The sequence below is a fragment of the Pleurodeles waltl genome, chromosome 11 (assembly GCF_031143425.1).
Source record: "Pleurodeles waltl isolate 20211129_DDA chromosome 11, aPleWal1.hap1.20221129, whole genome shotgun sequence".
In the NCBI taxonomy this organism is placed as follows: Eukaryota; Metazoa; Chordata; class Amphibia; order Caudata; family Salamandridae; genus Pleurodeles; species Pleurodeles waltl.
In genome coordinates, this window is record NC_090450.1 from 967,344,734 (window position 1) to 967,357,323 (window position 12,590).

The 12,590-nt window shown below is 40.8% G+C and overlaps 1 protein-coding gene across 4 annotated transcripts in view; it reads right to left on the reverse strand.

The window, feature by feature from the left end:
- DGCR2 (DiGeorge syndrome critical region gene 2) overlaps positions 1–12,590 on the reverse strand; it is a 213,046-nt gene that overhangs the window by 165,057 nt on the left and 35,399 nt on the right. For 2 of the 4 annotated variants that reach the window (XM_069215195.1, XM_069215193.1), the window contains exon 2: positions 10,002–10,073. The exons of the other annotated variants lie outside the window; for them this stretch is intronic. In XM_069215195.1, coding sequence (XP_069071296.1) covers positions 10,002–10,073 — 72 coding nt within the window. The remainder of the gene's footprint in view (positions 1–10,001; positions 10,074–12,590) is intronic. 4 annotated transcript variants of the gene reach the window in all.

Genomic DNA, 12,590 nt, shown 5'->3' on the forward strand with positions numbered 1-12,590 from the left:
CATTTACAGTATAAAATATGTGTTGAATGTTCTGTTTTAAATAATTGTTATTGAACTGTGAGCAAAGTTTCATTGAAAGCGGACAATTGGGTTTTGTTTGTCGTTCGTCAAGCACTGGGTCACTTTCTGCAAATTGTTCAACAATGTCTAAATGTTATGAAAGCCAGGCACAGGGCCTGAAAACGTATAAAGAAACCTTTGTGCCAGGCGAGAACAAATACGGTAGGTCATGCAAAAATCACATCACCTACTTTCAGCTGAAGACTACGGGAGAGGCATTCAAGCCTTCTTTTGCTGTGTTCATCAGCTGCAAGCACAAGACAAGAATAGCAGGCTCTGCTATTACACTGAACATAGGCCTTATTGTTCAAACGAGTATGCAGGTCTGAACATCTCAAACTCAAATTAGGCTTTCTTTTCTTTTATACTAAAATTAGGTTGGTGGATAGAATGAGGAGACAGAGGGTAGGATTGCTGTAAAATCACAGTAAGCATCTTGGAGTTTTTCCCCCCAGTTAGCTTTTTCAACAAACGCAGCAGCTTTGTTATAGTCACTGCTCATATTGTGTGCACTAGGACAGAATTTTGATTTTAAACAATTCCTTAAAATGCATCTATTGTTTCATTGTGTTCTTGAGTGTGCGTCTTTAGTGAAAGCGGGTTTGCGGTTGCACTGATTTTGCCTGCCTCATGGGACTGGTCTTTACCTGAAACACATGAAAAGATCTAATTCAAATATTGCTCAGTGTGTGCAGTCCAACTAGTTTTCTCCCCAAGGTTGGCACACTAAGTCATTAGTGCCAAGGCCTATAAAACGGAATTCTGGGTTGTGTCCTACAAGAAAAGATCTAGAAGACATATTAAGTTTTACCAAGCATTAATTTTGATGATGACATTATGTTAGAGAACAATTTTAAATGGTTATAGGACCCAGGGCCCGATTCGTCCTCAGGGCTAAATAAAAAGAATAAACCCAAGCTTTCTATACTAATGTCAGATATGAAGGTGGATCTTGTTTTTGCAAATCCAGGGATCCTTAGAAATTAACATTTCTAAATCTGTCTGCAAGTCATCAAAATATACATCAGCTGCAAGCTTAGATTATTTTTTATTGTGAAACAACTACGTTGTTTGTCACTGGATAAAATTGGTTAGCAGGTAACATGCTATTTTCTATTCATTATCATTTCCATCTAGTCATTTGTCCCAGAAGGAAGCATAGGTCCACTGAAAAAAAAAAAAAAAACTTGTGAATTAAGGCCAGCTTGTACAACATTATGAATCCCAAACACAGTAGCTCAAAATACTCTACTAGGCCATCTTCAACAGCATCTCTAGGTTGGCAAAATCCACACAGTTTTTAGGTTGAGCACATAGGCACTCTGACGTGTTGTGATCTATCTGTGGGCTTTTAACCACGCCCATCACTTTCACTTGTTTGTGGGCTTGCCTTTCAAAAATAATTTGTTATCAATGGTATACGCTTTACGTTTGTCCCCCCTTGGGGCAGCTTTGTTACCGCCTTGGCCATCGACCCTGTTACATGGATAATTGCACATTTGCAGATATGTTTAACTGCAAGCAAACTTTTTTTCTTTTTGTGTCCCTCCTTCACACTCATGGCAGCTGTGGCGCTTTGAATTGACTTGCTTATGTCAACTGTTTTACTTTTAATTTCAATTTATGAGACAAGAGAAGTCCAGTTAGAGCTATTAGTGTAGTAAATTCCTAACTCGAGCAAACACGAGACCCATTGCATTGCAAATGTTTGTTTCTATGTGCACCAGATTGGATCTCCATGTCTCCGTTTTGTACACAATTTTAAAACTGCACTGGTTCATCTGCTAATTCCAGGTTTAATTTGGTCCTACATGGGTGGTCTGATGCTATATTACTTTATTTAAGTCAGCATGAGTAGGGTTGCTTTTTGCTGAGTTTTTTTTATTTATTTGTTAGGGCAATTATTATGATTTTAGATGTAGCTCAGGTTCAAGGAGGACCTGGCATGGCAATTAGGGCCAGGCTGTTCTCATGTACAGCAGGGTCAAGGATGACTAGTATTTGGCTCCGTCCAAACTGAGGTGGCATGATCGGCAAAAAAACTATGGATTGGGATGCAGCCCAAGCAATTGCCAGTGGCGGAGATTAATTCAAACCTTAAATCCATCACCCTGTTATTGCAGTGCAATCTATATTAGCACCTACCAAGAAGATATGTGAAATGCTTGGTGAAAAACTTTTATACTTTACCAAAGATTCAATATCCACATATGTTTATTGTAGCTGCCTTTATGCAATATGAATCATTCCTTCTTGAAAACAGTGGTAAACTGTAGACACGAGAAGTAGAAGAGAAGGGCACAAGTCCTCCCTCTACATTGAGATTCAATAGGAATATACATGAAGAATTCTATCCAATACAGATATGTTTTGTTTTTTCTCAAAAACACTTCATTCTGAAAATATTTTGGATTTACAATATTTAATCTACCATGGATCTACACAAACATCTGTTCCCAAAATACAGTACTTTCTGAGATCTAACCTACTGGTTTGTCAACTATCCTCAATCCAGCTATAAATGTTGAGCTACAACCTTTATCAGTTCAGTGTTTTCAAATAAGATAGTCAATTATAGGTTTATACTAACTACTCCCTTAGTAAAGTCAAGTTATGGGATAATATCTTTCCAAGAAAGGCACCCAAAACACAATGGACAATTCAAAACTAAGGGGTTGGAGCGCTTAGATTATGTTCTGAATTTAAACGGTTTAAAAATATAAACCAATTTGGAAAGCTTAGAGTCTTCAATTTTTTTATATTTAATGTTCATATATGTAGATGGTGGTGGTTTTTGCCCTGAAACAAATAAAGCAGATGAAGCCGAATCTACAAAAAACAGCACAAATAGTTTGAAGTGCTTCCCTAATGTGAAATACTGAAAACCCTCCAGGGAAGAGAGACCTTCCTTCAGAAGGAAAAAAACTCTTGGGAACAAATAATCCCTCCCCACCCTTCTACCACGGGTATCTAAGAAGAGAGGATATTTACAAATGAAGACATTCAACGCAACACCTCGAAAAAAAGACCAGAATAACTTTTTTTTTTTTTTTTTTTAAATTAATCCAAGGGCCTAACTTTCTAAACCTAGAACTGCTATGGGCCCCCACCTGAAGAAAGCAGTGGGTATAGTTAAAGTTTTCCTTGTTTAAACTTGGGCGAAAATGACTTGTCAACTAGACAGAGAACTAGCTTCATAATTATTTTGGTGCCTCATCTTCAGTGTGGTACAGGGGAGGTATTACATAAGGAACAATTTCACGATTCCCCTTCAATTTAAAATAGTGGCAGGGCTCAAAAGTTCAGTCACTCTTCTACACAGAAAGAACCGCCTAGCCAAGCTTCTTACTGGCATAGCTATAAGGAATACATTGCTTCTCTCCCATCTCCCAATCGCCTCATCTCCAAACATTTACCAATGTCTTTCTACTTCGGCAGGAAGTTATTGAAATTAGGATGTACAAATCACTCTTAAAATTATCGATGGTTAAGGTGCCAAAAATGTTTAATCAAATACAAACTCCACACTGAAGGAAACACTAACGAGAATGACTAATTTAGAAGGAAAGAGAGGGTGCATTTATAAGAACAGGGGATGTAAAACAAATATTCATACTCGGGGGGGGGGGGGGTGGACATTAGTTTTTGTAACTTTGTATGGTTCTGGAGAATTGGACACAAATACCGTAAAGAAAATAAAAAGCAAGGAATCAAAATGGGTTGTTGCTCTTTAATCTACTTAATATAAATATCCTAAGCATAATATAACAAGCATTTGCAATGCAATGGGTCTCACATTTGCTCGAGTTAGAGCTATTATTGACTGGACTTTTCTTGCCATGTAAGGGGTGGTGTTAAGGGGCAGGAAAGAAAAGAAAAGGTGACAGAATGAGAGGCTGGAAAGTAAAGGAGAACAAGTTTCGTACAGCGGGCAGTCCCGCTCTATAAAACTTGAAAGCGCCATGAGCACGACTGAAAAACAAAAACAAACAAAGGACAAGTAACTACCAGCAAACTTCCAGTTACTTGTCCATTGTTTGTTTTTGTTTTTCAGTCGTGCTAATGGAGCTTTCAAGTTTTATACAGCAGGACTGCCCGCTGTACAAAACTCGTTCTCCTTTCCAGCCTCTCATTCCGTCACCTTTACTCTCCTGCGCCTTAACACCACCCCTACCATGGCAAGAAAAGTCCAGTTAGAAAATTGAAACGCTAATAGCTCTAACTCGAGAAAATGCGAGGGCCTGGTAGTTACTGGTCATTATTTGTTTTGTTTTTCAGTTGTGCTCATAGAGCTTTAAAGTTTTATACAGCGGTAACTCGATTGGCAATCCCACTGTATAAAACTTGAAAGTGCCAGAGTCAGGAAACAAAAAAATATATGCCCAAACAACAAAATTAAACTGTACTTGGCCTGCGCCCCTCAGCCAAGAACATATCGGCTGCCAAACCAGTTAAGACAAGAGCGACACTGCCTTCAACCTATGGTAATCGGCAGGTGGGAGCAAAGTGCTTTGCTCATTCCAACAGGTCCTGCAGACAGCGCATGTGTGCTGTCTAAGTTCGACCTAAAAATCATCATCTTTAAACATCTTCTTTATGCGGAGACGGTTTCTACACTTCACCACATCCATTTTTTCTAAATACAAGCCAACAGAGTAGCTTTCTTTCTGTTCGGCTAAGTCCAGGCAATCCCATCCTGCAGTATTACAAGGATCAATAAGTATGATAGCCAGCACAGAGTAGACAAGCTTTAAAATGTTTGCTAGGGAAAATTGCATAGGTGCACTTTGAGGATTTGCTGTGTTGCATAATTATTGCCGACACTGATTAGTTAAGTTGTGTATGCTGTTCGCAGTTTGTTATATCTAATGGGAGCACAAATACATATAACAAGCCGCTAAATGTTTCCAAAGGCTTTCATGAACATCCCCAGCTTTCAACTAATGTTGCTAGCCAGTCCCTAGACACCTGCAGTGGGTTTAAGTAATCTTTACACAGTCTGCGTGAACACGGGTGACTTTGGGGTACTACTTTCACAGAACCCTTAAACATTTGCAAAGGTTTTCACGTAATGTTTACACCATCACAGGCTCTGCTAAGCTTTAAACTTTAAGCTTTGATGACATTTAATTATGGACACAAATCAATGAGTTACATCTGGAATAAAATTTTATGGCGCTCTCGTAAGTACCCAGTTTTGATATGAAGATTACATGTAATCAAACTCTGAGGCACGTGCCTGCAGTGCACGGCACACCGCTTACACATTACAATGCATGGAGTAACATTACAATAACAGCTCAACAAATATTTATGTATGCAAGAAAATATTATCCAAAGTTCATTCATATTCACACGGTTGCGCAAAGAATGTGTTTAATAGTAGGGTAAATATTACCTCCAAGCGCTGTGTATCCCCATGGCTAGTGTCCACATTACATGGCCACCACATGCACCTGGTCAAAAGCTAAACAACAAATACTACAGAAACAAGAGCAACTTCCCCGACTTCCAGATACAACCACTAATTCTTTGTGGAATGAGTGGAGTAACAAAGGAGCTCACTAAGCAGTAGTCGGGAGGAGGGTGGCTAACAAAATAGAACAAGAAAAATAAAGAAATAACAGAATCCCACGCAGAATGGAGAGGGGCAGGAGAAGTCACAGAATAGAAGGAAACCAATGACTGTAATAACAAAACAAAAAAAAGTGCTACGACATAGCCTGCATTGGCCATATCAGTGCTTTTTTTAAGCCATATTGTACAGCAACAAATGCTGCAGTGCAATGTGTTAAAAAAAAGCACAGGGGCACGGTGGGGGGGGAAGCAAAACAAGCGAGGTGAAGGAGTAGCAACAATGGACAGCAGGTAATGGGTAAATGGGGAAAGCAAAACAAGGAAATTACAGAGGGGAGGAAGGGAGCACCCGATGGGTGCAGGTGAGGTGTAAGTGGAGGAGAAGAAATAGTACCTCAATCACAGCGCGAGCAGCGGACAGGCACTAATTAAGTTGAATCAATCTTTGCTTGGTATATTTTCCACAGAAAGGAATAGAAGTGACGGCTGGCCTGAGCTGGCCAAAAGGATGCAGCAAAGAAGAGTGGCACTAAATCCAAGAAAGGGGTAGACTCCAAGCTCTTTATTGTGAACAATAGCTTTGCAAGCGAGAGAGTATGCAGCGCGTGCGCTGTCACAGGTTCGACCTAAAAAGCACTTATGGAGTCTGCAAACCTTCACATCTTGATTTTGTAAACATTAGTAAAAAGCTCTAGCCTTTATTTAATAAAGGTGCACTGATTTGCTTTTTGTTGCAACTTTGTATGTGTGGTTGATTAACTATCACCCCACTCGGCCACCCTTGCACCCATCCATGAATTCCTGAATGCATTCACTCATTTACCCATCCATAATCATACAACATCACCACTAAATGAAGAAGCCCTTTCAGAACTGTGTATGGCAGAACAGGACACAAAGTAGAATAAGGATTGCTTGTGCACCTATTTGAACTGAAGAAAATAAATGTGTGTGAAGAAGTCAATGCATTTTTCGGACTTCTGGCATAAACGGCAACACATACGCAACTACCTAATTTACAATTCCTTCAATATTTTAGATAACATATAAAAAAAATAATGGCCTCAATGTGTGGTCAGCAGACTATTCCCTTTCTACCACCATATCTTAAAGGTAAAGTAGGCTACCAAATTTGTAATACACACAAGGAAGTCACCTCTGTACTTGCCAACTTTAGTGTTGACTTGGAGGAAACGCCCAAAATACTACTAATGCTGGTCACTAGTGAAGAAATACACGTCTAACTTGCACTAGCCAAGAATGGGAGGTCAAGGAGCATACATACATTTAAAGGCAAACTAGGTGTGCCATTATGAAATATGAATGACTGTGCAGCCTCTAAAGCATGTTGTGACGATACCTATGGCACAACACATCAGAACACCAACCACACAACAAACCATGCCAATTAACAAAAAATAAAAGCAAAACAGAAAATTTACAACACAAAACGGCGCAACATAAAATTACATACCGTACCATCACAACACAGTATAATAGCACATAATATACAAGACAGAGAACACAAGATGACACAGAAAGTACAGAGGCCCTCAGGCCCCCGCGACATAGAAAGGTGTGAAATTGTTCCAGTGTGGAGTACATACCTAGATCAGTTTAACACTTTGCATAGAGTGCTGAGTACAGTTTTCAGCAACAGATCTGTCCCATTTCAGAAGCATATGGGAAAGCTCCCTGCATCTTGTATGGACTTAGGGCCAGATGTAGCAAGATATGCTTTTGCGATTCTGAAATTGCGAGTCGGTGCGACTCGCAATTTCAGAATCACAAAAGCATATGCAGAATGGTGTCTCAGACACCTTCTGCGACTCGCTATGGGGTCGCAAAGACCCACCGCATAAATATTTATGAGGTGGGTCGCATTTTGCGACCCCACTGTGAGTCCCTGCACTCACAGGGATGGTGGCCTGCTGAAGTCAGCAGACCTCCATGTCTGTGACTGCTTTTTAAATAAAGCAGTTTTTTTTTCATTTTGCAGCCCGTTTTCCTTAAAGGAAAACGAGTTGCAAAATGAAAAACAAAATACCGAAAACATTTGGTTTCGTTTTTTTCACAGTAGGCAGTGGTCCCTGGGACCACTGCCTGCTCTGAAAAAATATTTTTTTTCGACATTCACAAAGGGGAAGGGGTCCCATGGTGGTAACTGCGAGTTGCTTTGCAACCGCATTCGCGGTCACAAAGCAATTCTGAATTGCGATGCGAGTCGCAAATAGGAAGGGAACACCCCTTCCTATTTGCGAGTCTGAGCATCGTGTTAGGCTGTTTGCATGCCGCAAACTGCGATTTTTGCAGTTTGCACCATGCAAACGGCTACCTACATCTGGCCCTTACTCCCTGCCCTGAGTGCCCAAGTGCAGGTCTATCTAGCTGGTATCCTCACTTTGAAGGCTCTAGCATCACGTCCATCTAAGCGTGTGCGTGGAGGCCTAAACCCGTCTTGGCCTATGCAAATTCTGGAATCGTTCTGTGACATGGAGGGGGCACACCAAGTAAGCCCACATATCCGACAGTGAACTAATGTCCCAGTTGCGAGTATAGCCCATAAAGCAGTGATAACAGCATAATTTGATAATAAAAAAATAAAAAAAATACATCAACCGTGATACCAGATTTTATCTGGGTCACTGAGGTTGATGTCTACACTGCTAAGAATGTCAAAAAGAGCCTCGAGCAGAAGACTAGAGACGGCAGCAGTTTCGCTCTATCCTAGCTGGGAGTGCAAAAAAAAAAAAAAACACACATTTTCTACCGTCCAGGATCGCCTTCGCAAAGTGCTTTAAAACTGCCTATTTAAAGGTTAAGTAAAGCCACGCGCAGGAACAAACTTTCACTTAGTCTTGTAAAACGGTACTGCAGCATTCTAGTTTTACACACACATACTCAACCCTGGGATGGGTAATGAAAGTGCTCATTTTTAAATCGTACCTTCATTAATTACAAAAGGTAGAAGGTGCAACACCGATCCCCGCTATGTAATCACTCCCAAATTGCAACATTTGCAATTAAAGGTGCATAACAATGTGGGTCACTGAAAGCAAGCTTTTCACAGGAGATGGGGAAACCACGTTGAGATGAAAGAACTCCGTTAGGCAGAAGTGGTCTGCCCTAATCTAACTGGATTCATTTAAAGTAGGTACTGCTCAGTGGGTTAACGTTAACTGCTGCAGAAGCCTGTACATGGTCATAGAGTAAGATCTCAGGGAGCGGACCAGAGAGTTGGTATTAACACGAATAATCTTCGTCGTGGAGGCTGGTGATTAATGGACGGGTGGTTGGCCAGCCATCAGTAAATGACTGATCTGACAATCACCTCGGTAACTTGGACAGGCTTTTCTGAATTCTGAAGCCTGTACATACCAGCCACTACTTGGGAACGGTTACCTTCTGTGTGCGAGGGATGACTGTAATGGTGCTGTCCACACGGCTGCTGGTTTGTACCACTTACTGAAGCTTGGGGAAACGTTTTCACTATACAAAACACCAAATGACTGGCTTTAACTACCTTTTTTTAGGTAGTTAACATTTAAGTGGGTACCTGCAAAAACATGATAAAAGGGTGCAAATATACCCACAGCAGCCGAGTTTAAGGTTAGCCTGCACTAAAACTAAGGTTTGGGTCCCTTCAGCTTCTGCACCAGAGATCCTCATGTAGTGCCTTTTTATCTAAAAAGAAACAATGCTCTCCTTTTCTTATGTACAGTTAAAGAAAGGTGACGAGTGCATGCACCAAACCCAAGAACACTGAACTCTGGGGCAAATATAAAGGTGACCAGAAACAAAACAAGGGGCATCAGAGCAAAAAAGCCAATATCAGGGCAATGGTTCACAAAAAAAAGCGGTGTGCAGCAAGGCAATGTACAAATGATGGTTAACAACAAATTCAAATCACAAAGTGTGCACCCTAGTAGTGAAAAGAGACATAGCCCAGCTATTTAATCGCCCGCGCACACTCACTCTGGTGGTGTGGGCTAGAGGAGCGGATTGGTGCGCGCAACAGGAAGCTCCTATATACGTGGGCATGGGGCTGTCCACAGAAATATTCCATTCACTTTTTAGCAAATGGTGGGAATATTACGGGCTGGGCCTGGACATGCATGGTTTGTGATGCTCAGTGCTATGAAACCCACACCCAAATGCCTACCAGGTCTGAGACGATTGCGCCACCCCCCCGTCCAAACTCTTTCAAGCGCTAACAAGTTAGGGAGTTTGCTATAACACTGCAAAATGCAGTACTGAGTTTCATTCATCGCTGTACCCAACTTCCTCCCACACCTTTTTTTAGTAGAAGAAAGGTAAACCCAACGAATCATATCTAAGAGTAAAATATATGGATTTCACGTTACCTGCAGCCCCCACGTCGTGGCGTTCATTCATTTCCTCATCTTCTGATGCATTCAACCCAAGCACAACCTTCGCTGCTCCAACACAAGTAGAAAGGCCCATTGGTGGCGGAGTAGAAAAACAGACAATGTACAGTCAGACCTGGTTACTCCACATTTAGCCCTTTCGTGAAAGTCACCAAGGGTAGCAAATATATTTAAGACAGCATAACAAACATATGAAGTGTAATTAGAGCAAACACTAACTTCACGTAGGCATCTGAATTAGCCAGGTCAGATTGTACATAACTTTGACTTTACTTTCTACACTTTAAAAACAACGAAGCAGACCACCATGATGCATACTACAATTCAAAAACTTACAAAAAAGGCAAAACTGCACATACAACCAGGGGACGGGGTAAGTCAGGAGCAACGTAGTATTCCCCCTGCAAATTCACACTAGAAATATTAATATTTTGTGGCTTTTTTTTTTTTTTTTACATATACATTGAAAAACACTTGGATATTTGAAATTTTAAAATGTGTATAGGGAATAAAGTATTCTGGAAAAAGTTACACTTTCTTTAGGCTAACGGGTGAAAATGAAACTCCTTTTTGCTATAAATACAAATGCTGCTTACCGCGTAGGCTTCTGCTCTTGTTCATCTGATTTGAGACCGCTGCATTAAAAGGGCCCTACACAAATGAAACTGGACGGTTGTTTGCCAAACTTCGATATATGTTAGCATTAATTAAAAGTGTCAAGTTAAGCTGCTACAGGTTAAACTGCTGCATATTTAACAAGTTAGTGTATAACAAAGTGTACGTATGTTAGTTCACCCCAAATGTCCTCCTAGGATAGATGAAGAGCAAGGACCCCACAGTAGATACCCAAAAGCAGAGCTCTGGAACCCTATACTAGCCTCATCCCAATTTAGGAGCGAGCTACAGAAAGGCATAGTCGCCCTCATCCCAGCTGTCCCTCCTCCAAAGTCCTTCAGAACTCCACGGGGTAACCACAATCGCCAGCTATTTTGGGGTCTCTTGGTCAGGAACTAGCATATCCTACAGGAGAATTCTTTGTAGTTCACCCAGGCCCTCAGACTCCTCCTCAATATACGGCTACGCTATACGACTTCAACATCTTTTCTTAATTTTGGAATGACTTATCCTCCTACTATTGCCTACTTTCCGCATGTCTACATGTTGAAGTTGCCCACTGACTACACTGCCACTAAATAAGCAATCATAATCATAATCATAAAACAAGTAGCCTTTCCCCTGTACCATTCACCCTTGTTTTCTGTCCTCCTCTCATACCTTTCCTTCTCCCCAAGTAAGGACGATATTCGAGGCAGACATATTAAAGTGCCTGTGCCATTAACGTAGAAAACACAGAATTGCTCAATAAGTTATAATAGTTTGAACACTCGATAAAAAGCTGCAAAGGTGTACCACACAGCGATGGTCAGCAGCTGAAAGCAGACCTATGTGCCCAAAAGGCTATAGCAGAGCACGCAAGGAAACAGCTGCAGAGCAAAAAAAAATAAAAAATCTTAATTTTGCATCCTAATAAGATACCGTTAGTTACAATAATGCAACTAACACGTGGATTTTTAAGTGTTACTCATATGCTATTTCATACATGTCCTAAATTTGAGTAATTATACCCCTTTTTTTTTTATAGCAGCCTTCTTTATTAAAACTAGAGAAAAGCAGTGGCAACAAAACTGAACAACCCAGAACTCCCATTAAAAGGCATGTCTTCGCAAATCATTTCTCGGCAGAGTAATACTGTATTATAAAAAAAATAAAGAAAAACACACTTATTAGACATTGACCCACCACCCTCCCTCTCTTCGACTCAGCCCAAAAGCCCTGACCTTTTTCTTCGGAGTATTTGCAAGCTACAAAAAGCTATCTAGATCCCTACAACAAGAGTAGCTTGCCATTAGCAATGGTGAAACAAAGGGAGCCTGCAAACCATAAATTATAATATGACATATATAAACTTCTTGACCAGCAAAGGCTTCAGCACTAGCGGGAATGTGCTAGAGTGCATGATGGTGGACTCACAAACATAGATCAAAACTGTGGTAAAACATGACGTCTGCGCGGGAAGGATTTAGAGTTTGTTTAACACACACACACACACCACGAATAGAGGATTAAAGAAAGAAAAATAAGACTACCACATTATTTGGCTGTGCAAGCGTTTGGAAAAGAGGTTTTCCAGAGCCTTTTTAGGTCTTGCCTACCAGACAGCAAGAGATGTCTGGTTGAAAAAGATTCACTGTGAACTTGCAACAGGCTTGCAGCCCACTCCTTGCTTACTATTATTTGATTTTATTGCCACTAATTTGCTTACTCGTTATTAAATGGCTTGCTATATTGTGTTTGCCCCTCGCCTGGAGTGTAGAAACTTGTACAAACTTTTGATTGCCTAACTTGTGTCTTTCCACTACTAATGTTTAGGGAACTACGTTTTCCTTTTTCATTCAGCACTCCAGGAGAGTGCATGTGTTTCGTAGCTCTTTCCCTCATGTGCTGCTTCACTCTCAAATCCTCCTGCACGGTGTTGCTGCCCAAGCCTACCCACTTGTCTGTAAA